This window comes from Mytilus trossulus, chromosome 6, assembly GCF_036588685.1.
Source record: "Mytilus trossulus isolate FHL-02 chromosome 6, PNRI_Mtr1.1.1.hap1, whole genome shotgun sequence".
Taxonomy (NCBI): Eukaryota; Metazoa; Mollusca; class Bivalvia; order Mytilida; family Mytilidae; genus Mytilus; species Mytilus trossulus.
The window spans coordinates 9139017-9166937 of record NC_086378.1 but is presented as its reverse complement, the minus strand read 5'-3'; the positions used below and the strand labels follow the sequence as shown (position 1 = coordinate 9166937).

The window sequence follows — 27921 nt, the reverse complement described above, 5'->3', positions numbered from 1 at the left end:
CATGACAAAATTGTGTTTTGGTGATGGTGATGTGTTTGTACATCTTACTTTACTAAGCTGTCTTGCTGCTTACAATAATCTCGATCTAAATGAACTTGGCCCAGTAGTTTTAGTGGAAAATGTTAATAAAAATTTACAAATTTTAAGAAAAATGTTAAAAATTGACTATAAAGGACAATAACTCCTTAAGGGTCTATTGACCATTTCGGTCATATTGACTTTTTTGTCAATCTTACTTTGCTGAACATTATTGCTGTTTAAAGTTTATCTCTATCTATAGTAATATTCAAGATAATAACCAGAAACAGCAAAATTTCTTTAAAATTACCAATTCAGGGGCAGCAACCCAACAACAGGTTGTCTGATTTATCTGAAAATTGAAAGCCAGATAAATCATGATCTGATAAACAATTTAACTCAGTCAGATTTTCTCTAAATGCTTTGCTTTTTGAGGTGTGAGCCAAAATCTACATTTTACCCCTATGTTCTATTTTTAGCCATGGCGGCCATCTTGGTTGGTTGGCCAGGTCATCGGACACAATTTTTAATCTAGATACCCTAATGATGATTTTGGCCATGTTTGATTAAATTTGACCCAGCAGTTTCAGGAGAAGATTTCTGTAAAAGATAACCAAGATTTATGAAAAATTGTTAAAAATTGACTATAAAGGGCAATAACTCCTTAGGGGGTCAACAGACAATTTTGAACCTGTGTACTTTTGTATTTGTAGATCTTACTTTGCTGAACATTTATGCTGTTTACAGTTTATCCTATCTATAATAATATTCAAGATAATAACCAAAAACAGCAAAATTTCCTTAAAATTACTAATTCAGGGGCAGCAACCCAACAACGGGTTGTCTGATTCATCTGAAAATTTCAGGGCAGATAGATCTTGACCTGATAAACAATTTTACCCATGTCAGATTTGCTCTAATTTTTTTGGCTTTTGAGTTATAAGCCAAAAACTGCATTTTAACCCTATGTTCTATTTTTAGCCACGGCGGCCATCTTGGTTGGTATGCTGGGTCACCAGGCACAATTTTAAAACTAGATACCCCAATGATGATTTTTGCCAAGTTTGGTTAAATTTGGCCCAGTAGTTTCAGAGGAGAAGATTTTTGTAAAAGTTTACGGACACAGGACGCCAAGTGATGAGAAAAGCTCACTTGGCCTTTTAGGCCAGGTGAGCTAAAAATATGAAAATATTATTGTGTATAAAAAGTTAACATTGTTGATTTCAATTGTACATTTTATTATTACAGTACAGGATAGCTCACAGCTCATACAAATGATGAAATTGCTTTCACTTTGGCATGAAAAAGTATCAAGGATTCTTTAAAAACATACTGTTATTCAACTGGAAAATGATACTTTCCCATCTTCAGTAGAGCATTAATGTTTTGATTAAATTCATAAATATCTTTCAATAGCAAACAAACATATCATCAGATATACTTTTCACAATTCAAATCCATTCACTCAAAGCTTCACAAATATTCTGTTCTGCGAGCTGTTAATAAAATGATGAATATCAAGTCTACAACATTTCTCTCATAGTTTAAACATGTCACAAAATAACCAAATTTCAGGTTGGTTGGTCATCTCGTAGAGCTCTGTAAGTGTTGATCTCATTGGGGAAAACTTTTGTCAACTCCACCAGTAAACTTGCCTTGAATCTCTGAAATCAATCAAGTAAAATAGTTTATATATTGGGAAAACTTTTGTCAACTCCACCAGTAAACTTGCCTTGAATCTCTGAAATCAATCAAGTAAAATAGTTTATATATTGGGAAAACTTTTGTCAACTCCACCAGTAAACTTGCCTTGAATCTCTGAAATCAATCAAGTAAAATAGTTTATATATTGGGAAAACTTTTGTCAACTCCACCAGTAAACTTGCCTTGAATCTCTGAAATCAATCAAGTAAAATAGTTTATATATTTGTCACCATTATTACAGTCAATCACTTCAACTCAATAAACTTTTTTATTTATCTAAACCTTGGAATAGAAAATGTACCTTTTATTTATTTTTTCATACCCATACTCCTATTTAATTTTAGAAAATGCATATATTGACTTGGGAAAACCAAATTGAGAGACAGGAAAGTGACTTTTTTGTCCCCAGGGAATCAGTATATCAAAATAAGAAGCTTTACAGTGAGTTCCTTGTTTATTTGTTAAAAAAAGTGTTTGCATATGCAGCTATTCATTCCCAGACTGTACCAAATTTTATTTATATATATTCCACAAGCATAATACTGATGAATATGTAAAACTGTGAGCTACTGCTCACTGATAATACCCCAGCGAAATATTTCGGTAAACAGGAAGTTATTGAGTGATGAAACTGAAAACGCATCACACAGTATAGCTAACTTAAATTAATCCTAAAACCAAATCTCAGAAATAATTGTCAAGTAGTTCCTGAGAAAAATGTGACGAAAGTTTTCAGTTTGGCTATCATTTGTAAAATAATACAAGTTTTCAGTACAATGTATATAAACAGGAAGTTGTTGAGTGATGAATCTGTAAATGCATCACACAGTATACTTTATTTATATAAACCTTGAAATCAAATATCAGAAATCCTTATATTGTAGTTCCTGAGAAAATTGTGACGAAAATTTTCAACTTGGCTATCATGTGTAAAATAATACAAGTGTTCGGTAAACAGGAAGTTGTTGAATGATGAATCTGAAAACACATCACCAGTATAACTTATATAAACCCTGAAACCAAATTTCAGAAGTCCTTGTCAAGAAGGTCCAGAGAAAAATGTGACAAAAATATTCATGGGACTGACGGACTGACAGATAGATGGTCTGAAGGAGGTTAAACAGCGTATACTTACATATGATAATATGATTAAATCTGATCAACATTACATTTTAACAAGAATGTGTCCATTATACAAGGATGCTCCACTCGCACTATCATTTTCTATGATTAGTCAGTCAGGGGTACTACTGGTATACCTAATTTTTATTCACTTGAAGAAGTAAAAAAAAATGTACACATATAAGTAAATTATAATGTTTGAATAATGTCCTCTTAATTTTCTAAATAATCACTTGTATAAGTGAATTTTTCCTACAATCCCACAAAAATTCTCAAGTTTTGAAATATAAAATCATGGTCAAATAACTTTTCCAAGGTTAGTTCATAATGTTTTATTAAAGTTCAATGTTTCATCTCATTAATTCAACAAAGAAACTGATTGTACAAATATCAAGTTTTGTGCACGGCCTTCAAAAACTGCTCCTATGGGGCTTGTAAATGAGCAGTGCTCTGGAGATAACAGACAAATAGGATTTTCATTGTCCATGAAATAACACTTTTAAAATGATCAGTAAAGACATCTGCAAAGGGTAGACATTTTAAAATTCTATAGAGTAAAGAAATCCTAAGAATTCAATAAAGGAGAAGATAGGATGACTTTTTTACTTTTACAAGTAAAAAATTCTGAATGTCTAAGGGATATAACTAAGCCAAGATTTTTGTTAACCTTTACAAACTATAAAAATTCACTTGTATAAGCATGATAAGTATCCTACAAACTTATGTGTATATTTTTTTTACTTCTTCAAAAATAATGCCCCTAGGTTGGGCATAAAAATGGTAGTACATGAAGATGACTAAAGCATAGGGTACAGAAGTATGCATAAAGACTGATTCTCTCTAACATTACCTTTAAATTATCTATCTTTCCTTTGACTTGTTCATTCTTTGCCAATGTTTTCTCTAAACAGTCCTTTGTATAAAGGTTGGGATTTTTACCCTGATCAATGTAGCTGAAAATAATTAGAAAATTTTAAAAATTTCAAATACATGTAAATACATAGTATCACTTTGATCATCAGTGTAAATATTTATCGTTATACAAACATATATGATGAACTCAACAGGTATTGGTTAAGTTGTTAGTTCTCTGTTACTGATTTTTTACAAATCATGGCTTGTACATGTATATAACATTTTAAATGCTTCTACATGTTTTTTTTTAGTAAATACCTTACATAAATGTTCAATTAACATGTAAATGTAATCTGTCCTGTTCCTCAAAACAAAGCTGTCATAATATTGCATGTATCTATTTGCCTCTCATGATTTTCTAATGCCTGTACCAAGTCAGGAATATGACAGTTGTAAGCTATTTGTTAGATGTGTTTGATGTGTTTGAGCTTTTGATTTTGTCATTTGATTAGTGGTTTTCCATTTTGATTTTTCAATCATGGAGTTCAATATGTTTGTGGTTTTAAAATGTACTCTGTACATGTTATATTAAATCCTTACTCAAAAACCTCCAATGGAACACTGATATCAGCCATCTGTGACTTCATTTTGTCTACTTCCTGTAATCCTGTTATCATTTCATTTCTACAAAAGAAACAAGTTAAAAAGTAATTTTCATAACAATTCTTTTGTTTTCAATAGGCTATTTGCCAATTCCCGTAATTGACCCTGTAATTAGATATCCCTAAAAAAGTTGTCTCCCTTATGAGGGACATTAATTTTTATTTACAATGGAGAGCTAGCAGAAAGAGCAAATCTATATGTGCGTTATGTGAGTAATTTAAAAGGTTTTAGATCTTTTGATAAAATTAATTTGTTGATTAACTAAATACTATTGACATCAGAAATAATTTTTTAAACCGCCGATACATCACTTTCAATTTATCATGCTTTGCGTTGGCTAAAGCCAATTTTGTACGATTTCTTGCTATTGCGGAATACTGTGCAATTGAAAATTTCTTGCTATTGCACAATACTTGATATAATAATTTTGGACCCAGTACAACTGTGAACTGTGAATGGAAAAAAGCTGTACTTGAAGTAGTCTGTTCTTGTGCTATATGCTTAGTATTGTAATGAATTAGTGAATCTGGTGTTTTTGACTGGCTGTGGTAAAAGGTAAAGGTTTGGATCTACTGCAATGAGATTGTGTGAGATTTTGTACAGCATAGTTACTCGACTGATGTTTCTGTTAGTTTCAAGGGACTTACATTGAAGATGGTCAATCATGGAAATGACACTACTGGTGTTGTGGTAGTCCAGGGACATATATAGACGTCTATATAAGTCCTTGGGTAGTCCAAATAATTATGACGTCTTGAAAGGCTATTATAATTCTGGTCTCACTAATTAGCACCAAGAAGAATTTTAGCGACAAGAAGCGTCAAAAAGAATAAATTTAGCAACAAGAAGCGACAAGAAGTGTCAAAAAGAATAAATTTAGCGACAAGAAAACTTTTTTTTAATAAGAATTACTTTTTCCAATAAATATTATGGAGAAATCGATGGGTCTCTGTGAAAACTGTTAAAATATGGACAAATAAAGGTTGGCAGGTAGGTGAAACTTACATATCCAGGTGTGTTGATAAGTCGTTATCCTAAGGCTATTTTTTTCTTATTTTTTCTGTAGAATTAGCTTTCATTTTTTTATTACCATGCATTGTCAAGCTTGGTAACTCATCATTGTTTGTCAGTAACTAAATGAACGATGCTGTCCCATACTGAACCTTCTGACCTTGTTTGTTTACATTTATTTTTCAATGGCGTCAAAATCATGTGATGTCAATTCGTTCTACCCAATCAAATCGCTCTACTGTCAATTAGGGGATTTTTCAGTCTACGGCAATTACGTTATTTCTTTGTGGGATATTGCTTCAAAATAGTTTGCAATAATGTTGGGTTTTATTCAACAGGAAAACTAAAATTGGCATTTTTTAGCAATAATTGAGAACAACAATGAAAACTTACATTAAGAAAAGTTTATTTATTCAAAATTTCAGAAAAAACGTATTCTTCACTGTTTTTCTACGCTGGAAGTAGCGTAGTGATGTCAATGCAGAGTATCCCCGTGTGTTAAGTTCAAACACAAATACCTAACGAACTGACAAGATGAACAATTTTAGACTACGCCTACGGTATGATAAATGAAGAGATAAATGAAAAATGAACCAATTGATGCCCAATTTATATAATTCCAAGGCCCTCAGTCGGCACCAGATGTGACGAAGCATCTATTTTGGGTGGGCAAATATCCACTTTTTGATATGGAACGAGCTCTGGCGTCCCAAGGCCCCAGCTTGTCTGGCAAAACAGCCGTCGGACGTCAGAGTAATCTCGGACTATTGGTGACGTAGCGTAAAACAGATAACATAAAGAAGACAAATCATACACACTACATATACACATATTTTAAAACATGAATATGTCCATCATATCCATAGTTAGACGCAGAAATACAAAAACAAAGTGATGCCACTGTTGTCGACGGAAGAAGAAGGAGCGTCACATCGACCTTTACTTACAGCTTTTTATTCAAAACTGCTTGACTATTTGGTTGCACATCGCTCACAATTATTCCTACTTGTCTAGTAGTCTCTATAAAAAGCTCCAATTGTTGTTCCAAGGCTTCAAAACGACTAATTTTCTCGCTCATGTTTTCTCGGTCTCACTAATTAGCGACAACAAGAATTTTAGCGACAACAAGCGTCAACAAGCGACAAGAAGCGACAACAAAAAATATTTTAGCGACAACAAGCGACAAGAAACTATTTAGCGACAAGAAAACATATTTTTTTTAATTAAAACCAGAGACATATTGTATTATATGTCTCTGTTAAAACTAATTATTGCAATAAATATTAAAAGAATATGCAAAAGAAAATAATTTTAGCGACAAGAAAGTTAAAATTGATAGAAAAAAATTACATAATGATATTTATTTTATCATCTATTATGTATAACAGCCAGTATTACGTTTAATTATTGTATTATGAGATTGCTTTTCCTTGTGTTTTAGAACATATTATTTATCTTTTAATTTGTTTTTTTATAACTCTTTTCGTGCAATATATATTAAGCCCGCAAAATCAATTATTTGTGCATCATTGTCCTGAAAATATTGACACAAATTGTGAAATACAAAAAACTGAAATCAAACAAGAGGAAAAGAAAATTGAAATGTTAATGTTTTCATCTTTTTATTTGTTTATTGCCTCATTAAACGATATTTATCATGTTTTTGCATATTGATTGAAGATGAAAGGAAATTAATGACAATCTTGAGTTTTCAACAGGTGTTCATTATTTACAATGATTGTATATTCTGGCGCGTGTAATTGTATAGTCTGACGCGTGTACAAAGTTGAAGGTGTTAATTGGATGTTATTGTAGCAATAAAACAAGGGACACGCGCGTCGTTAATCTCAATATTCAAAATGAAAATATAATTAAAAACACTTTATATTTAGAGGGCAAGTTTCTATCAATTGATCAGATTTTGAATGTGCTGGTAAATAAAAATGTTTCTCATACTGAGATACCACGCTCGGTTAAAGAGAATGAATACTTTGTGCTAGACAATCAATCACATATGACTACTTCTACTTCTACCATATAGTGACCGCCTTCAACAAATTGAAGATTATGTCACAGGAGGAAACTTACAACAAGACATAGATTGAAAAAATGTACAAGTTTTTTTTTAAAAATACGAAAAATTAAGGAAAGCTAAGTCTAAGAAAATGGAGTTTTGGGACGATTGTGGAACATGGGATTCCAAATCAACCTCAACTAAACCAACATATTTTGTAGTACAAAATGATAACAATTTGGTTTCTTGTGTTAAAAGGAATGATATGTATTGTAAAATAATAAAAAAGGAATTTATTCCTTTACCGCAACCTGATGATTCTAATTTGTTTATCCTTAAGCGGTATTATGAATCTCTGAAAAGAATGAATTCTTACAAAAAAAGAATTAGTTTGTTCGATAAAATGCCTGGCCATTCTTTGGAAACAATGAATAAAGCCATAGCAGAGTTCATAGGAACTTATCCTATTGAAGTAGTTAACAAGCATGGTAATGCTAAACTGACAAACCAAGAATATATCAGAACATCACCTGATACTAAATGGCAAGTTAGGTCAGAAATAGAAGCTGGAAAATCAGTCAAACAAATTTTCACTGATAACTTTGAATCTGAACATCAGCCAGTGCTTGTAAATCATCCATTATTGGTGTTGACAGAACATTCAATTTGGACACAAACCCAATAATAATGGGACCAATTTATTTGCATTGGGATGGTGCTTGCCACACCTACCAACGTTTTTTCACTCATATTGCCTCAGTGCTTGATACAACAATAAGTGATACCTTGCTTAGTTATAGCAATCTTGTGATTGGTTCAGATGAGGAAAAGGCTTTAGTAAAAGCTATCAAAGACAGTTTTCCAACATCTGAACTCACATTGTGCACAAGGCACTTGAGTGAAAATGTTACAAGGCATTTGAGAACAAAGGTTGGCGTAAATGACAAGAACGCAAAACAAATTTTATCAGACTTATTTGGGGATAACGGTCTGATAGAAGCAGATACGACGGTAGATTTTCCACTAAGGTTACTGATATTGAAAGAAAATATGAAGACCTCGTTGGTCCTTATCTTGCGCAAAAAGTTATTCCTACTATAAGGGATTACGTGTACAATGCTCGAAAAACAGAGTCGAGAATTCCATTGCAATGGAAAAAAATAATTGTGAATCAATCAATCACATCTTGAAACTAAATCAAGATTGGAAGCCTGAGAAACTTCCAGAGTTAATTAATAAAATTCACAAAGAAATAAAGTTGCAAGAAAGTCTTGTCAATGGCGCACTTTATGGACATGGAGACTTTCAGCTAAGCTCCTCAGTAAGCCAGTTTCAATGCACAAAAGCTCTATGGCAGATTAAATCGGAGAAAGAAAAGGCTTTTGCATTCCAAAAATTCTTGACTCATGGGAGAAAGTTAAACGCAATCCCAGAGTCTCTTTCTTCCTCACAAATGTTTCATTTCTTCGTCTATCTATATAATAAAACATTTTAATTAGACATATCTGTTTGTAATTAAAAAAAAAAAAAAAATTACATACAACTTTCTTTATATCTAATAAAAAAAAAATTGTTGTCGCTAAATAGTCTTCTTGTCGCTAAATAGTCTTCTTGTCGCTTGTTGTCGCTAAAATATTTCTTGTTGTCGCTTGTTGTCGCTTGTTGACGCTTGTTGTCGCTTCTTGACGCTTGTTGTCGCTAATTAGTGAGACCCTGTTTTCTATTTATTTTCAGCCGGAAGTAGGGACGGGAGCTAACTCTAAAATATTGACAGGGGTGGATAACTCTGAAGATCTACATGGATGGAGCTTTTGGCATTATAAAATATCCATAATTTCTACAAAATTTAATATGACTTATTTTAAATGAAACCATAAAAATGTGCACAAACATTTTTCTCAGCAGACCCCAATTTTTAAAAGGACTGTCATGCTGTTCTACACAAAGTTTTAGACTTTTTTGTGGGAAATCCACTTCACAAATAGAGCATTATCATTGCTTAAGGTCAAACAGCCAAGTAAACCAAAGACAGTGCCAGCTGATAAATGTATCAAACAGATATTTTAGTAACCAAGTACCAAAGAATGAAACTAAGAAAGAACTGGATATCAAAAGAGAAAGTCCTTATGCTGGTCTAAGTGCTGCAGCAAAAGGTTAATTTATATACTTATTAATTCTGTCATTACAGTTCGATTAAGTTTTGTTTTTACATAACATAAATTAGCATGTAGATTAGTGTCTTAAGTGAAAATGACAGGTTGTCATGATATGGTTATATGTTGTACATGCAGTCATCTGAAATTCCACCGCTGCAATATCATCAAAAGAAGGTTCAGTATAGTGTGGGTCTAGTTGGGGTCTAAGCGTGACGCAGGATTGTCTCTTTGACACATTCCCCATTTACATTCTCAATTTTATTTACACTGATATATATGTCATGTACAAGATTTTTTATGATAATGATCAACATACAATTTTAAAAGGTACAAGATATAATCAATCCAATTGAGCTTTTCTTTTCTATTAGGCCTTAACATTAAGCTTTATTACCTCATCATCAAAAGGAGATAGCCCATGGTCTTTCATCTGTTGGAATGATATGGTTATATGTTGTACATGCAGTCATCTGAAATTCCACCGCTGCAATATCATCAAAAGAAGGTTCAGTATAGTGTGGGTCTAGTTGGGGTCTAAGCGTGACGCGGGATTGCCAATTTTTTGTAAGTGTGACATGTAAAAGTCAAATAATTTCGTCGTGAAAATGGGAAATGAGGTCTTGTGGGACCCGGGAAATGACATAAAAATGAGAATTGCTTACGTACATAGTGTAAGCGGGATACGGGAATCTGACAAAACAGTAAGCGGGATCCGGGATCGGAACCCCCCAATGAGACCCCCTATAGTATGAGGGAGGGAAACAATTATGCCCTTTTCTGTCAGGCGTCAGACTGTTAGCAGCTACCTTTAGCCTCAATTTGATTAAACTTTTACCATGTTACTGTGTTTCGTCAAAATATCTTGATCATGATTCCTTAGAAGTCATTAATAATTATAGAAACTGTACATTTTATTGTCATGCACCAAAACTACAGTAAATTTCATTCATCAAGAATTTTTTATCATTATTCATCTTGTAGGTACCCTCATTACAAATCTCACATAGACATGACACACCAACCGGTACAAAGTGTTGTAACCATTATCACAATAGATTGATTATCTATCATTGTCTATATGTTCATTTTAAAGTTATCAAAATAATCCTGATTATGAATTATTTTTCAGTCAAAATAATAAAAAAATGATGTATCAAGCATAAGTCATTGATGTATATTGTTTGTTATTGTTTCATGTATGTTAACAGAAAAATATACTTTACGTCTTTTCAGTAATATTCTATAGTCATGATAGTCAACAGGGGAGTAGCTACCGTAAGCCACTTAAGGCACGTGCCTACACATAATATTTGCACAAATAATTTTTTTTATTAAAAAAAATACATTTTGTAATTAACAACGTTATCTGTAGATGAAAGCCAGTGAAGTTGTCAAAACTCTTTAATCATCGAATGTCATTTGTACACTAGTCTCTCGTCCTTAGCAAGGACTATACAAATCCTTGTCCTTAGTGAATGGAATATATGGGCAGGAATTCACTAGTGAAATTTTAGGGTCAATAGTGTTTATCCAATTAAAAAATAAAGAAATCATGCAAATATGGAGAATAAACATTGTTTAAATAGCAAAGTGGGTTAGTCTTTATTGCCACATGCAAAAAGAATGGATCCAATTAAAAAAAAAATAAAAAAATCAGCACTTGTTATGTGCTGGCAGTTGAAAACTGTAGACAAAAAGTGTGACATTTCTGCAGTGGCAAAACCCCTAGTCATATTTAGAATATGCCTGAAGAATTGTTCTACTATAATAGTTGAAAATCAACTGCAAAATGATCAGTCTATCATTTAGAAACCCCATTTTGTACAGAATCCGATTATTGCTGCAAATAAAATACGTTTGAAAATGGACAAGTGCATGTAACTTTTCGCGTCAACAAATGTTACATGCACCTTTTCATTAGCTGATTAGCTTTGGAAGCAAGTTATTGGTCCAGCATGGCAAATTTTGAAAGGTGTCAACAATGGTTACAATTTGGATTTCATGATTTTTATCAATCAACTGAAGTTTGAAAAATATTATAGGTAAGAAAATTTATTTCATTTTCGTGTCAATACTGCCCAATAATACTCATCTTTTTATAACAGTTGTATACTTTTTATAGTAAGCATTAACATAACTATTTTTTTCAAATTTCAACCCACTGATAATTACATTAAAATGTGGCTTTGTCATCTTTCACACTTGGCATCTACCAGTGATCAAGCAGATGATAAGAGAGTGGGACCAGGTTAATTTTGACCTCACAATGAAGTGTTACATGCACTTTTTGTGTAAATTAGGTTCTTTGATAATGATGTGTGACTTGCTTTGCAATTTTGTCAAAAAATATAAGTTTATCTTGTATTTAAACAGGTTTGACCCTTACGATATTCATTTTATTGCTGGAGAGATTTCTGTACATAACATTGACACGAAAATATTTACCAAGGAAAGGTGTCTATGATACATGCAAAAGCTTTTTTTTGTACGGTTTGCCTTATCAATCTAATTTTTTACATGAAATACCACAGATTAATTGCCAATTTGATTAACTAGTACTTGTATTCATTCTCAGCATTATAAAGATAACTGGCCACTTAATTTGAAAACATAAAATGTAACATTGACACCAGAATAAAAACAATATTACGTACTTTATTACACTTAAAGCATAACTGGCCAGTGCATAATATTAAATCAAATGTAAATTTATGCTGAATTTTTAACAGAGAAGTTGTTGATCTTTCTTGATTTCTAGACTTTACAATATTTACTTGTAATTCTTATCGTTTAAAGGCATGTAACATTGACACATCTTCTGCGTCCAGGTTACATGCTACAACCTAATAAATGTGCATACAATTATTCAATCAATAAAATCTTGTTGAAATTTAAAATTTGCTTCATTAAAATGATATTAAAGAAATAAATGAGTTTTAATTATTTGTGTTTATTTTTTTCCTGATTGACTAGCAATGTTTCCTCATCATTTGTTGGTGTTCCTGTCAATGTTACATACATAACCCAGAATTATAATGTTTTAAAAGCATTGATTTCCAAACCTCTGTTATGAGCTTTAAAATGAGTTTATCTGAGTTTATAAATGACTAACATCTGAAATATTGTCATCACACAATTTCTTTGATGCTCCTATGATAACTTTATGAGTAACATGGACTACGATTTTTGTATCAGGTCTTTTTTGTGTTACATGAGAAGATTTTACTGTGTTGAAATCAACAGTTAATCTAATTTTTAATATTCAAAGTTATTATTATGATACTTATTTTAAAAAATAATGTATAAAGTAAACCCAAATTAAACTTTTTTTTCATTAAGAAATTGTGTATGTAACATTGACAGAGTCTATTAATAAGACTTTCACATGTTCAGGCCAGTGTTACATGCGTAAACAAAACTTTCTGCCATATGGAGCTATCATCTTATTTTTTATTTTATTAAATTAAAGCGTTTTTATGTTTTCCTGTTTAATTTGTCTTTTAACACTAGTTAGTAACATTGACAACAATATTTTGTGTCCAGATTTTTTTATGTTACATGCAAAGGTATTACCTCCTTTAAGTCAGACATTTATATAACATTTTATAACCTAAATGATTAATTAGATATTACTGGGCAGCAATTATATTATTTCTCCAAAGTTGACTATTAAGCACACCACTTTCATCTTCTGGTCTTCATGTATGTAACATTGACATACAACCTTTTACTTTCTGTCAATGTTACATGCATGAACAGAACTGATAACATTTACTAACTCCTTTGCTCTATTAAGAGATTATTGATAATTTAACTTGTTTTACCACCATCAAACTTCATCTTTATTTCTAAATTTAGACATTCTTTTTAGAAGTGTATTTTCTTCATTGACAACAAAATTGGTGTCGGTCTTGAAAATTTACATGCAATTTTTAATAAAAAAAAATCTACAGGCAATATAAACCTAAAAAGGAAAAAGTTGATCAGCAATAAATGTGATGAAGAAAACTCTCAGGAAGATGCTGCAAAAAGATACTGTCCCTGTCAACCAGTCAGATGGTGATGTCCCTGGCAGCCAGACAGATGGTGATGTCCCTGTCAGCCTGGAACATAGTGATGTAAATATCAGTCAATCAGTTAGTTGGTGATGTTCCTGTCAGTCAGTCAGTCAGTCTGTGATGTTCTTGTAATCCAGTCAGAGGGTAATGTCCCTGTCAGCCAACAGATGGTGATGTCCTAGTCAGCCTGGCAGATGGGGATGTTCATATTAGTCAGTCAGTTGGTGATGTTCCTGTCAGCCAGACAGATGGTGATGTCCCTGTCAGCCAGTCAGATGGTGATGTCCCTGTCAGCCAGTCAGATGGTGATATCCCTTTCAGCCTGTCAGATGGTGATAACCCTAGCTATCAGCCTGGCAGATTATGATGTCTGTGTTAGCCAGTCTGATAAGGTCCCTATTAGTGAGTCAGGTGGTGACGGTCCTTTAAGCCAGTCAGATAGTAGTGTTTGTCTGTGTCAGAAAACCAGATGCTGGTGACTGTGTATGCAGACATACTAGTGATCTCCAATTTGACCATTCTACAGCAGTGTAGAAGATAGTTATTTCAAAATCTTGTTTATTTATCCCTTTTCAATCACCAGTCAACACATGTATCATATGTATTTACTGATGCCCATTATAGAAATCATGAGAAATTCCATTTGTAACATATTTTTTTTAATTGTTATGCCAATAATTGACATTCCAGAATATCTTTTGCATTATAAGAGGTTCAGGCTCCTTCTGATTTCAAAATAATAATAATAAACTCATCATGGATACCAGAATTGAAATTTTGTAGGCCAGAAACGCTTTTCGTTTACAAAAGACTCTTCAGTGACGCTTATTATAAAACAAAAAAGTAAAAGAAGGCCAAATAAAGTTGAAAACAAGACTATGGTCTAGTGGGTGTTGGTTTTCTCTTCTGAATTGTTTTACACTGGTCATTATGGGGCCCTTTAAATTGTGGCTTCCTGTAGTTTAGGTAACAAGTTTTCAAGATGAAATGGCATTGAAAAATCGAAACAAGATATTTGAGAGTTTCTATATTATTGTAAATTTTATAATCTATGCATGGATTTTGGTTCTGATTAAGGGTAGATTAATTGGTTTTTTTTGTTGTTGTTTTTTTCAGATAGATAGTTGAAAATGTTGGAGACAGAAAACAAGAAACAAGAAACTTGCTTTGAATGTTTGAAATAAAATTTATTGTTTAAACCTTAAAAAGTTATCATAAATGTAAGATTTACCAGCAGAAATAAAACGAGATATTGGGTAATATGTCTATCAGACAACAACCTCAAAGATGAAACCCAAACTGTTCTTTATAGAAGTTATGTAAACGATTGAAAATAAGATTCTCAATAAATGCAGCTGTATCAACCTCTCGTAGATTTGTCCATATTTTGTCTTGGTTTTTCATACTATTAATTTTAAGTGTAACTGTGTCACATGAATGAGGGATACATGTAATCATTTTGTACCCTTACTTTGTCAGTATTAGTTATTGTGTGAGAAACTTGTGGATGCTGATGGTTGTGTGGTTGTCTTCTTATCAATCTCATCCCTGTGCATAAAAAAACGGGTTGCTTAAACTTACTGATATAAAAATGTTTTATGTTGTGGAAATTTTGGATGACTCCTTCATCAATTGATCTATCTTTGGTCTTAATTTGATTTTTCTGGTTATTTTGACATTTGAATATCTTTTAATTAAGCCTTCCATAGTGTACCACCATGAACAATCATAACTACTGGTATAGTTAAAAAATATGTCTGCTGTCTGAAATTTAGGTGAATGGTTTTGGTATTAACCACTATTTAAATAATATCATATATGAGAAATGTGGCAGTATAATTGTATAATTTACATTCAGATGGTTGTTTGGAGGCTTTTTATATCTTTTAAGGTCAATTCTGGCATGGTTCATTATTCATATATTTTGTGTCCATGTTACATGCAACATTTAAGTCACTATTTTATGACAGAAATGAGATAATTGCAAAAATATTAATACAATTTTTTAATGTGAGGGTAACACAATGAAAAAGAGCCTTTACATGTTCAGAAAGAAAATGATTCTTACTGTATTTATCTCTTAAGCATTGCATGTAACATTGACAGAAAAGAAGAGGAAACTTGTTTTCACAAAATTTCTGAAAGAAATGAAAATATACATTTTAGAGTTTTGATGATAGACAATGTTTTGTGATCAATATATATGATATTGAATGTTGAATAAGTTAAGGAATCATTAATCTCAATTTGGAAAAAGTGTCCATGTTACATGCTCCAAATTCATTATTTGCATTGTTAATCCAACCTGACGCAAGTTTGAAAATGATTTTTTGGTTACAAATAGAAGGACACCATTTGTAGCAATAATTTGTAAAAAATTTAGAAGCTTATAATGATTTTTATTTTTTTCTTACAATGTCACACTAAAGTAGCATTAGTGAATTCCTGCCCATATTGGATAGAATTGAATTTTTATATCATTTTACGTAAATTGTTTAGTTTCTAAACAAGAACTAGTCTTTGGTTGAGATAGTTTTCACTTCTGTCAATAAAAACTTGAATGAACCTCAATTTAGACACATTTATTTTTTTAATTAGTTGTAAGTTGTTAGTTGTTGGTCGTCTGTTTGGCTGTGCAGGATGTATAAATACACAGTCACGTCTGGTCAGAATGGGGACATTTAATCTGACGCCTAGCTGTAGAAAGAATGCTACTCTTTGATGAGTTTGTAATTGCTCTACTGAAAGGCAAAGTTTCTGCTCCTTATGATCCAACAATCCATCATTTTCCAATTGCAATGCACTGGCATTTTAAAATTTCCAGACCTTCGTCCCGTACGACACCTATTACAGGACCTAGCTCCATGTTGTATTTATTGTAAAAAAACCAAATTGTCCTGAAGTTGCATAAATATTTATGAAAATCAATCAATCAACTAGTTTCCAGTAATTTTTGGTACTCTCCAATCTGCATGTAATGACCACAATTATCAAATTCCTAAGCAGGTAGGGATTTTAAAGTAGAGGATATAAAGACATATGAATTTCTTGAATTTTGTAACAATAGTATGAACAGAACAGAACTTTTGCATACGGCATCGACTATGTGCGTATGTGTTTGTGTGGCTTTGGGTAAAGGTTTAAGAATCAAAAGATTGATGGTTGATATCTTAAGCCAAAAGGATAGTTTTATTATATAGTAATATCATTGTTTACATGCCTATTTTTCAATGAATGATCGTCAATATGTACTATTTATTAAATTAAACATATATATCAGAGATATGAAAATACCAAACAGGGTGTACTGCTACTCATCTACGCTGGGCAATTCATATTGTAAATATTTTTTTATAATAATATTTCCGATTGTACTGCGTTTATATGTAATTCACCAGTCAGATGTTATGGTAAATTATTCATAATTTTTGGAACTTTTCATCATGTATGATCATGTATATTTTAATTTTCTTGATTAAATAACCAGTAAATTTAATATTTTGTACATAAAATTTTGCAGCTAAAACGCTGAAAACCGTTTTCCGTCGGGGGGGCTTTGCCCCCTGAACCCCCTACCAGGGCCCTGCCCTGGACCTACTGGGGGCCTTAAGCGGACCAGACCCCCTGCGGATTGGTGCCTACAGCTGACTTAGATCCTAGCTACGCCCCTGGTCAAGACTTTCTTTCAAGTCATAAATTAGAAATAGGTCAATTTCAATGATTGGAAAAAACTTTATAAATAGTATTTGTTCTGATTTCAGTGAAAGAAGCAGGAAAAGATGCATCATATATTGCCATTATAGTAGCAGGAATAGGCGTTATAGGTAAGATTTTAAATGTAAAGACATCTTGATTTAACAAACAAGATTGCTGTGAAACATAACATATTCAGAACTGTACAAAAACAAGACCATGCCAGATAGCATGGCTTGATTTGTTTCAACAAATAGAGTTGAGAACTATTAACAAATGAGAAATAGATATAAGAAGATGTGGTATGAGACAACTCTCCATCCAAGTCACAATTTGTAAAAGAAAAACCACCATTAAAGGTCATAGTATTGTCTTCAACACAGAGCATTGGTTCACACCAAACAGCAAGTTATAAAACCTGTTTTCACAGTAGGTACATGTGTATAGAGAATATCACACTTTTATCGAGGGAGAGACCAATATCATTCAAGGGATCTGCTTAAGGGATTATATTGATTGAGGGTTAATGCAGTGTGTGATATTGAACAAGCCATATCATATATACTTTATTTATATATAGATCAAATAAATGTTTTTTCAGTAAATTTCCCCATTGTTTTAAATGATTTTTGAAAAAAATCTTGAACCACAGGCATGTTTTGTAATGTTGATCTGACACACATGACAGTCCTGTTAATTGCCTGTCAGCCAGGTAAATTGTAATGTTGATCTGACACACATGACAGTCCTGTGTCATTGTTAATTGCCTGTCAGCCAGGTAAATTGTAATGTTGATCTGACACACTTGACAGTCCTATGTCATTGTTACTTGCCTGTCAGCCCGGTAAATTGTAATGTTGATCTGACACACATGGCAGTCCTATGTCATTGTTACTTGCCTGTCAGCCAGGTAAACTGTAATGTTGATCTGACACACATGACAGTCCTATGTCATTGTTAATTGCCTGTCAGCCAGGTAAATTGTAATGTTGATCTGACACACATGACAGTCCTGTGTCAGTGTTAATTGCCTGTCAGCCAGGTAAATTGTAATGTTGATCTGACACACTTGACAGTCCTATGTCATTGTTACTTGCCTGTCAGCCAGGTAAATTGCAATGTTGATCTGACACACATGACAGTCCTGTGTCATTGTTAATTGCCTGTCAGCCAGATAAATTGTAATGTTGATCTGACACACATGACAGTCCTATGTCATTGTTACTTGCCTGTCAGCCAGGTAAATTGTAATGTTGATCTGACACACATGGCAGTCCTATGTCATTGTAACTTGCCTGTCAGCCAGGTAAACTGTAATGTTGATCTGACACACTTGACAGTCCTATGTCATTGTAACTTGCCTGTCAGCCAGGTAAATTGTAATGTTGATCTGACACACATGACAGTCAGGTGTCATTGTTAATTGCCTGTTAGCCAGGTAAATTGTAATGTTGATCTGACACACATGACAGTCAGGTGTCATTGTTAATTGCCTGTCAGCCAGGTAAATTGTAATGTTGATCTGACACACATGACAGTCAGGTGTCATTGTTAATTGCCTGTCAGCCAGGTAAATTGTAATGTTGATCTGACACACATGACAGTCAGGTGTCATTGTTAATTGCCTGTCAGCCAGGTAAATTGTAATGTTGATCTGACACACATGACAGTCAGGTGTCATTGTTAATTGCCTGTCAGCCAGGTAAATTGCGGTAGTTAATGTTGACCTGACACACATGACCTTATTTTTCCTATAGTTAGAATTAGCTCTACTACCATGACTACCTTTTACCTACCACTGTTGATATGAATTTAAAGTACAACGGAACTAATTGTTGCGTTTGACTAAAACCTTTAAAAAATAAACACTCACAATGTTATAGAAAAGGAGATACAAATTCTTTATGAAAAGTAAAATCACAAAAATACTGAACTGCAAGGAAAATTTAAAATATAAAGTTTCTAATCAAATGGCAAAATCAAAAGCTGAAACACATCAAAAGACTGCCATATTTCTGACTTGGTACAAGTATTTTCTTGTTTTGAAAACTTTTTGATTTCATTTTGTTTTAGAAAAGAAATGACATTGTTAATAGCAATAAAGAATACCTCCACACACACTTTTATCACTTTCTGTTCTTCTAAAGTTGAATCATGAACATTGTAGAAAAACTTGATCTTTTGCAATGCCAAATATATATATGAAGATGTGGTATGAATGCCAATGAGACAACTCTCCATCCAAGTCATAATTAGAGAGCCATGGTGTAGTGGTTAGTGCATAACACAACACAAGCTTTTCTGGTTCGATTCCATTTCTGGGATGAAAATTGCAGGAACTGAATTTTTGGCTCTCCCTTGACACCATTTGTGAGAATGGTCTTGAGGAAACGATGATAGTCCGTTGGAAGGGGACGATAAATGAATGACCCGTGTTAAGAGAGAGCCATATCCCTTGCACATAAAAGACACGCTTGTAGATTTCGAAAAAGAGCAGGCTAATGCAACTACAAGGCAGCACTCGCACCTGCAAAGTGGAAAGGGATTAATATACCGGTAAGATGTAAAACTTGTTTCCCAATCCACAATAAATAAATATGTTTAAACTAAGTCATAATTTGCCATATTAAACCGTTATAAGTCAAAGTATGGTTGTTAACACAGAGCCTTGGCTCACACTGAATAGCAAGATGTAAATGGCCCCAAAAATGACTAGTGTAAAACCATTCGAAACTGGAAAACCAACCGTCTAATCTATATAAAAAGTTACAAATGAGTATCATTTATGAACCACATCAACCTAAAACAACCACTGAACAACAGGTTCCTGAAAGGCAACCACTGAACAACAGGTTCCTGAAAGGCAACCACTGAACAACATGTTCCTGAAAGACAACCACTGAACAACAGGTTCCTGACTTACGACAGGTGCAAACAAAGTCAGTATAACATACCTATAAATCAATAATTAAATGATAATATTTTTAGGTGTAGTGTTTTATACTGTTGGAAAAGAATTATTTTCAAGTCAAAGTCCTGCAGGTGTTTACAGTAAAGCATTAAAAAAGTGCCAAAATAATGATGAGGTAAGATAAAGAATAGGGAAATGTAATGTACAATGTATATAGCATTGGTAGATTTAATTTATAATTAACTGCATGTTATTGTTTATTAGTTGAATTAAAGTGAAACTTCTCTATACTGTTTGATGATATAGTACACACTAGGTGACTCACACAATATTCTTCTTGGTGGTTTTTTTTTATTGTGAATTCTGGTGATTGTTGGTGATTAGCTCAGAGAAAGCTTTCTAAATATTTCAAAAAGTTATATACTTGTGTCTGTAATCAGGAATGTTATCACCTTTAATCCTCAGGATAAACCTATTTCATAGTGAGTCTACCTTATGTGCATCAAAGCACAAAGAGGATTAGTATATAGTGATTCACTCAACAACAGCAAGAGGGATTTTTCACAGAACATTCTTGGCCATGTTGGCATGTGATCATCATGGTTCATTGATTATAGTTCTAAGTTATTTTGTAAGATTTTTGTTTATGGTTTTCTTTAGTAAAGGAGTCATATTATCACATTAAATTCTCCTCAGAATAAATCAAAGTATGTGATTGTAGTTAATTATAGGAAACAGATATGAAATCATAAGGTAGATTCGTCACATCATGCACATCAGACATAAACTCTTCAAAATATGACCAATTTGACCTATATTTCATTATGCAGTAATAATATTCAAGTGGTTGCAGATATTGGATGAAGCAAGTTTTGTATCAAGATGGAGTTTAATCTATAGACAAGTACACTCTATATCTATATATCAACAATATTTATTGATGACTGAAATGTTATATATACATTTACAGTTTGCATATACATTTATGTATATTTAAAATGGCTTTTTATTCTTGAAACAGGTACTTGATGTATTAGGAGAACCAATTACAGGACATGGAACCTCAGGTAGCAGGAGACGGAAACAGCATGTGAGGTATGCAGTCATATTATACAGTACACACTCTTATTGAGGGGCCTTGGTGAACTAGTGAACCAAATAGTTTTTTTCATCTAATCATTAGCAACAAATGAGGTTGAATCTCCCTAGTAACATATGTAGATATAGTAAGATGTGGTGTGAGTGCCAATGAGACAACTCTCCATCCAAATAACAATTTAAAAAAAGTAAACCATTATAGGTCAATGTACGGCCTTCAACACGGAGCCTTGGCTCACAACGAACAACAAGCTATAAAGGGCCCCAAAATTACTAGTGTAAAACCATTCAAATGGGAAAACCAACAGTCTAATGTATATAAAAAAAACGAGAAACAAGAAACATGTATAAATTACATAAACAAACGACAACCTCTGTACATCAGATTCCTCCTATTTTGAATTGACAAGGGTTGTCAGTTATCCTGCTGCCTAAGGTTGCTGGTACTTTCTGATTAGTCTGATTTCCTCCAACAGTGAAAAAGGCCTCCACAGTATAGCCATTAGTGCATACAGTGAATGAAATCAACAATGAATCAATCAATCTGTGCTGTTTAAGTTGAACCAGTGTTCTCCCCAGGGCCTTTTAGCATCATGGTTATGTGATGCTATAATTTTAAATGTGATGCTATCTGAAATGGTTCTCTTATAGGTTGTGTGATGGATATTAGTACTGCAACCAGAGGTCATTTTTTAAAACTTTAATGGTCCGGAAGAACACACACCTAAATTATATATCGATGGAAAGAGGAAAACGTGTACAATAAGAAAAGTTGGGTCGTAAAAATCCAGAGTGGTCACAATTTTTTGAAATTGAGGTCAAAGGTCAGAGCTAAAAATATCAATATTTCAACTACAAGGACAAAAAGGAGAAATATTCTGATATTTATTCAATAGAATGCTACTAAAACAATTTGATCATAAGCATATGCTATAAACGATGTTAAAACGACAAATTTGACTACTTATATGAAGAGCTGCCATTACAAAATGGCGTCGATTTGGAACCTTCTGATTTTTTTCCATTTAAGACATAGCAAAAGAAGAAGTGGCCTTGTCCTTTTTACATCCATAAACTTTCATATCGTGTATAGTGTTTCACTAAAGTATATTACAAAATTATTTTCTAAACTATAAAACACCAGTTTATCAAGTTATATCAATATTTTTTCTATCTTTGAAAAAAACAAAATTAAAGCGCTGAAACAGTGTTTTAATTTTGCATTTTAAAGGTTGTGCATTTTGTAAAAAATAGTATCTACTTATAGATAAATACATATTGTGTATTTGCCAAGTCAAAACAGAGCAGTTATAACACAAACTATACTAAAGTCACCCGAGGCGAATGCGAGGTTTATAAAAAAAAAATCATTGGTGCATGCACATTTTTTAGTGGGATTATCCTGGTAAAAAAAGTCAACTTATTAATTTGTTAAGGGAAGGATGAAAAATCATACAATGCAATGCCAATTTTCTAATGTTGTTATTCAAAATCAGTCATGACCTTTATAAAACTTTTAAAAGCGATACATAATAGCTCAAGTATTCATTAAATAGGGACATGAATAAATCTCTTCGTCATCATATGCGGATTCAGTACGCGTATAAGCATTACAAGACACTTCCCTTTTCTTATAAGAACAAGTTCGGCACAGGAAATGCAGATTTTGGTCAAAGCAAACTCAGTTTTTGAGTACAAATGCTATCTAGACGTAAATACCGTCATGATTCTGTCAAACTCGTCAGACATAGTCTAACTTTTGCAAAAGAAACACAAAAGCAATGTGAGTACAAAGTTTCGATCAACATTCGTGATCCATATTCCCATACATGTATGCATATGCACGATATATCTGCACCGCCAATCCCAAATGTAATTGGGCAAATGCTGCTACAGAAACGATTGATTTTGTAATAGCAATACATTTTCGATTTTTTGTTATCTTTAGGGACATATACAGTTCACAGTGGCGGATCCAGAAATTTTCATAAGTGGGGGCCCACTGACTGACCTAAGAGGGGGCCCGCTCCAGTCGCGCTTCAGTGATTCCCTATATAAGCAACCAAATTTCCCCCCCCCCCAAAAAATGGAACCTGCAACCCCCCCCCCCCCCCTAAATCCGCCTCTGGTTCAGAAGCGCCTTCGTGTTATTTTTCATCAATTAAGTAACAAATGAACTCTTGAGCATAGACTCCGTGTTAAAAACCGGACCGTGACCTATAATGATGTACTTTTATAAATTGTGACTCGAATGGTGTGTTGTATGATTGGCACTCATACCACATCTTCCTATATATATTAAGAAGCTATGCGGGCATCATTTCTATAGAAATACCAACGAGGACATAGCTCATGAGAGCACTGGTGGCAGGATGAAGTAATTGGTCTTCCTTTAATGTATCCTTTATATTTTCAGACACACCTTGGTGTAATTCTGAAAGTCTTTACATAGACTTTTATTTTCCTGCAGCAGATATGGCATCCCCTATATTGAGTTCAAAGCTCAACTCTATATTTCATATCCCTTAGCCCTACCGAGTCTGAATTGTAAGGTGTCACACTATCTAGTTATTTCTAGAGTTTTTGGCAGTTTGGCAAGCATCCGGGGCAATCTTGGGTAAAGGTGATCGGTATATGTATTAGGTCCTCCTAGATGAGAAAGGCTTTTTCTTATGGAAAAACAAATCAGATTTATTTACTAACCATTTTTATTAATGAATGGACAGCAATTTCTAATTCTAATTTTTTAGTAACTGTTTTACTTAATTGCACGGGTGTTGACTTCAATAAGTACTTGATAATGCATGGATAAGTGATTACTCACATTAATGAGCACAACTTAAAAGACTGTCAACGCGTTTAGAGAACTCAGTTTTGTGTGGTTTTCTTGTTTTTTTTTAAAGTTTTTCTTTTACACAAAAACCTTGTTTTCATATCAAAACGACAAGGAAGAAACTAAGCGCGAGATCGTATAAAAGTGTCAGGTTGTGAAGATGCATGTCGATTAGTTTGATCACATATATGGATTTCTGTTGTTTTTAATTTAAAGTTCCCAAAGGGTGACTGGGAAAACGAAATATGGTCACTTGGTCTTCTCCCGACCGACAGTAAAACGAAGTGGAACGTCCATTTGGCTGTGCGGGATGTATCAAGTTCGCAGTCACGTCCAGTCAGAATGGGGACGTTAAATCCGATGCCTTGTGTAAAGGGAGTGCAACGTGCTTTGCACATTAAAAACCCTTGCAAGAACTCTGTGAGGGGTCCGTAGGTGGCCTGTTGCAATGGCAAGTTCTGTCCCAAACCATTTTTATTTTTCAATTTCCAGTGGCAGTCTAAATTTTCCCGACCATCATCCCGAATGACCTCTATTATGACAAAACCTACCTATGGTTTTTTATGGTTAAGTTGTTCTCTTCCTTAAGATGCATGAAATATTTGCAACTGGACGTTAAGAAACCAACAATCAATCAATCAATCTAATTTAAAGAAGCACCAATTTTGTCATCTTTTGCAAGTCTCATAACATCGCTGATGATTCGCCAAAGGAAAGCAGAATATCAAGAGAAGTTGGTTTTAGCATCACCTTATCACATACCAAATCTCTGCGAAAATTCAATAGTACTTTACCCCAGACCACTTGCATGTACATTAATTGCTCTGAGGTTAAACATTGACATACAATGTATTTTCACACAATATCAACGATAGTCATTTCCGGAAAATACTCTAATCCGCAGGATTCGGTTAACTTTTATAAAAAGTCCAAATTTTATTGACAAAAATATAACTTATTTACAGAAAATTCGCTAACGAACTACTATATATATTCAAATCACTCAAAAATTAAATAAATTAACTTCTCCTATAAAATCTACATAATCACACCGAAACTATCAAATTGATTGTGAAGGAAAAAATAACTGCTGGAGCTGAATGACGGATAGGAAATTTCCGTATTTAAAAATGGTACAAATGATGTTTTAATTTTTGAGTTTTTGACAAAATTGTTCGGAATTTGCCCAACAAAATTTGCATGCAGTATCGCAGTAATATGTTTGTCCTCTCAAATGTCAAATACTGTTTTTGAATCATTTGTTTTCTCGTTTTCAAAGAAAAAAGCGTTAAATTTCTATCTAAAAAACAGCCAACTTTAAGTTTGAAAGTTTTACTTGGAGATGGTATTATATTAATGTCTTCTTCATACCGATGATCCTTGATGATATGTGCATGGAAAATATTTACGAAAATAGCGGGAAATTTAACAAAAAAATATATTTTTGAATTTGAAGGTAACTACCCAAAACTGTAAATTGAGGGGTACCCCCATTAAAGGGATGAAATACAAAAATGTGACCATAGAAACTTTTTACGACCCGATGAAAATTAAAATATAGATATGATTCTATCATTTGAAACAATTTGCGGCCGTGTGTTATTCCGGACCATTAAACTCGTTAACTAAGCGTCTTTTTTGATGTCAGTTGCAGTACTAATATGATGCTATAATTGTTAGATACATGGTGGTATTTCAATTTCCCATGTTACCCATGATGCAAAATAAAATATCTGGGGAGAATACTGGTTTAACACAAACAGTGGCATACTTTTCAGATAGGTTCATGTAACATAATAGTCCAAATAATTATGACGTCTTGAAAGGCTATTATATTTTTTTTTACGCCTTAAAGAAAAAAAATATAATAGCCTTTCAAGACGTCATAATTATTTGGACTATTATACTTTTCAGATAGGTTCATGTAACATAATAGTCCAAATAATTATGACGTCTTGAAAGGCTATTATATTATAAAAGGCGTCAGACAAAAATATTATAATAGCCTTTCAATACGTCATAATTATTTGGACTACCGTAGTAGTAACATAATAGAATTTCATATTTTTACTATTGTTTGAAAAAAAGTAGGAGGGGTAATTAGATATAGGAAGATGTGGTGTGAGTGCCAATGAGACAACTCTCCATCCAAATAACAATTTAAAAATTAAACCATTATAGGTTAAAGTACGGCCTTCAACACGGAGCCTTGGCTCAAACCGAACAACAAGCTATAAAGGGCCCCAAAATTACTAGTGTAAAACCATTCAAACGGGAAAACCAACGGTCTAATCTATATAAACAAAACGAGAAACGAGAAACACGTATATATTACATAAACAAACGACAACTACTGTACATCAGATTCCTGTATTGTGTGTCATGCCAGTTGAGTTGTCTGTATAAAGTTTAACTGATGTTTGTCATGATGTTACCTCTTTTACAGCTCACAAGAATTTATGCAAAATGGTGTTAAACACATGAGGGTCGTCTTTAAAATAGAAGGACCTTACAGAAAAGGAACTGTCCATGTAGAAGTATTTCAGGTAATATTAAAACTATTTTCTTGTAATTTAATGATGGTAGATAAGTTGGTTAAGGAGTTTTTAAGTGTATATCAATAATAATTGAATAAAATGCCAATGTCATTGTATAAAATATGGAATTTTTACACAATGCAAATTGATTAATCTGATTCTCAGATAGAATAAAATTTTGCTTCAACAAAGTCAAGAGACATACAAAATCCTCCACAGCTGAAACACTGTCACAGCCATACACAGCTATCTACAGATGAACCGTAACAAGATTGATTGTTTGACACAAGATTAAGGTCACATAACCCATAAATTATGGGTATTTAGCTTCTTAAATTTATAAGAAAATTACCATGTGTTGCCTTAGAAGAAAATCCTGAAACTTGCCAAAAAACTGTGAAAAAAGTTCCAACTTGAAAATACAACTGTGGCAAGGAAGCTGCATTTGAAACTTCCCCCAATTTAGAATAAGCTAGTTCATATAACCTTCTTCAGCTCACTGATAGAAAACACAGTGTGGTTGCCAGGGTATAAAATATTACCTATGTTTATTCTTTTGTTATTTCAAAATTCAATATTTATCAAGCTTATCTTGATAAAAGCCATGATGTGTTAATGCCATAATGACAATGGACTGTAAATCAGAGAAAAGTAATTTCAATTTTAGGCCAAATGGTATGTCTAAGAATTTTTGTCTTGCTTATGAATATTACACATTTCATTTTTTGTTTTCAGGATGAGAGTAAGAAATACCAGTTTAAGCATGTAATATGTGAGTTACAAGGCTACCCAGCAAGAACAATTGTTATAGAAAATAACCGATGACATCATTGATAACCTGTGATTGTTTGTAAGAACTCAGTGATCATTTTTATTCAACCTGGTGTTTTGATAAAAAAAAAAAATTATATGAATAGTTTACAAAAGATTTACTTGTTTTTATTTATAAATCCTTACCTCTACTTTGTTTACTGATTTTATGGTATTAGATTAAGTATAAATTGATGATCAGCGTTCATGACAGGATACAAGCAGTTTCATTAGATTAGTTATAACTTTAATGAATATTTGATGAAGTTAAAAGTGTTCTCCCTCTAACCCATATTACATCAATTCATAATAACACACTAAAAGACATAGTCATACCATGGTATCATTTATCATATTTTCATTCAGATAAAATCCAATTAAACACAAAAAAAGTTTAATACCAAAAATACTGAACACCCAGGAAAATTTAAAACAAAA

At 32.9% G+C, this 27921-nt stretch overlaps 2 protein-coding genes across 2 annotated transcripts; one reads left to right on the top strand and one right to left on the bottom strand.

The window, feature by feature from the left end:
* Nucleotides 1–1239: 1239 nt before the first annotated feature.
* LOC134720725 (mediator of RNA polymerase II transcription subunit 10-like) lies at nt 1240–9140 on the bottom strand. Its single transcript, XM_063583183.1, has 5 exons — nt 9110–9140; nt 6321–6458; nt 4300–4383; nt 3695–3797; nt 1240–1682 (listed from the first exon to the last, which is right to left on the bottom strand). The coding sequence occupies exons 2-5, from the start codon at nt 6449–6451 to the stop codon at nt 1590–1592; spliced, it is 411 nt and encodes a 136-aa protein (XP_063439253.1). The 5' UTR covers nt 6452–6458; nt 9110–9140; the 3' UTR covers nt 1240–1589.
* A 17-nt stretch (nt 9141–9157) lies between these two features.
* On the top strand, nt 9158–27635 carry LOC134720724 (mitochondrial import inner membrane translocase subunit Tim21-like). Its single transcript, XM_063583182.1, has 6 exons — nt 9158–9540; nt 17363–17425; nt 20283–20380; nt 21227–21300; nt 26583–26682; nt 27409–27635. Exons 1-6 carry the CDS (start codon nt 9267–9269, stop codon nt 27496–27498), a joined length of 699 nt encoding a protein of 232 aa, XP_063439252.1. The 5' UTR covers nt 9158–9266; the 3' UTR covers nt 27499–27635.
* The last annotated feature ends 286 nt before the right edge of the window (nt 27636–27921 follow it).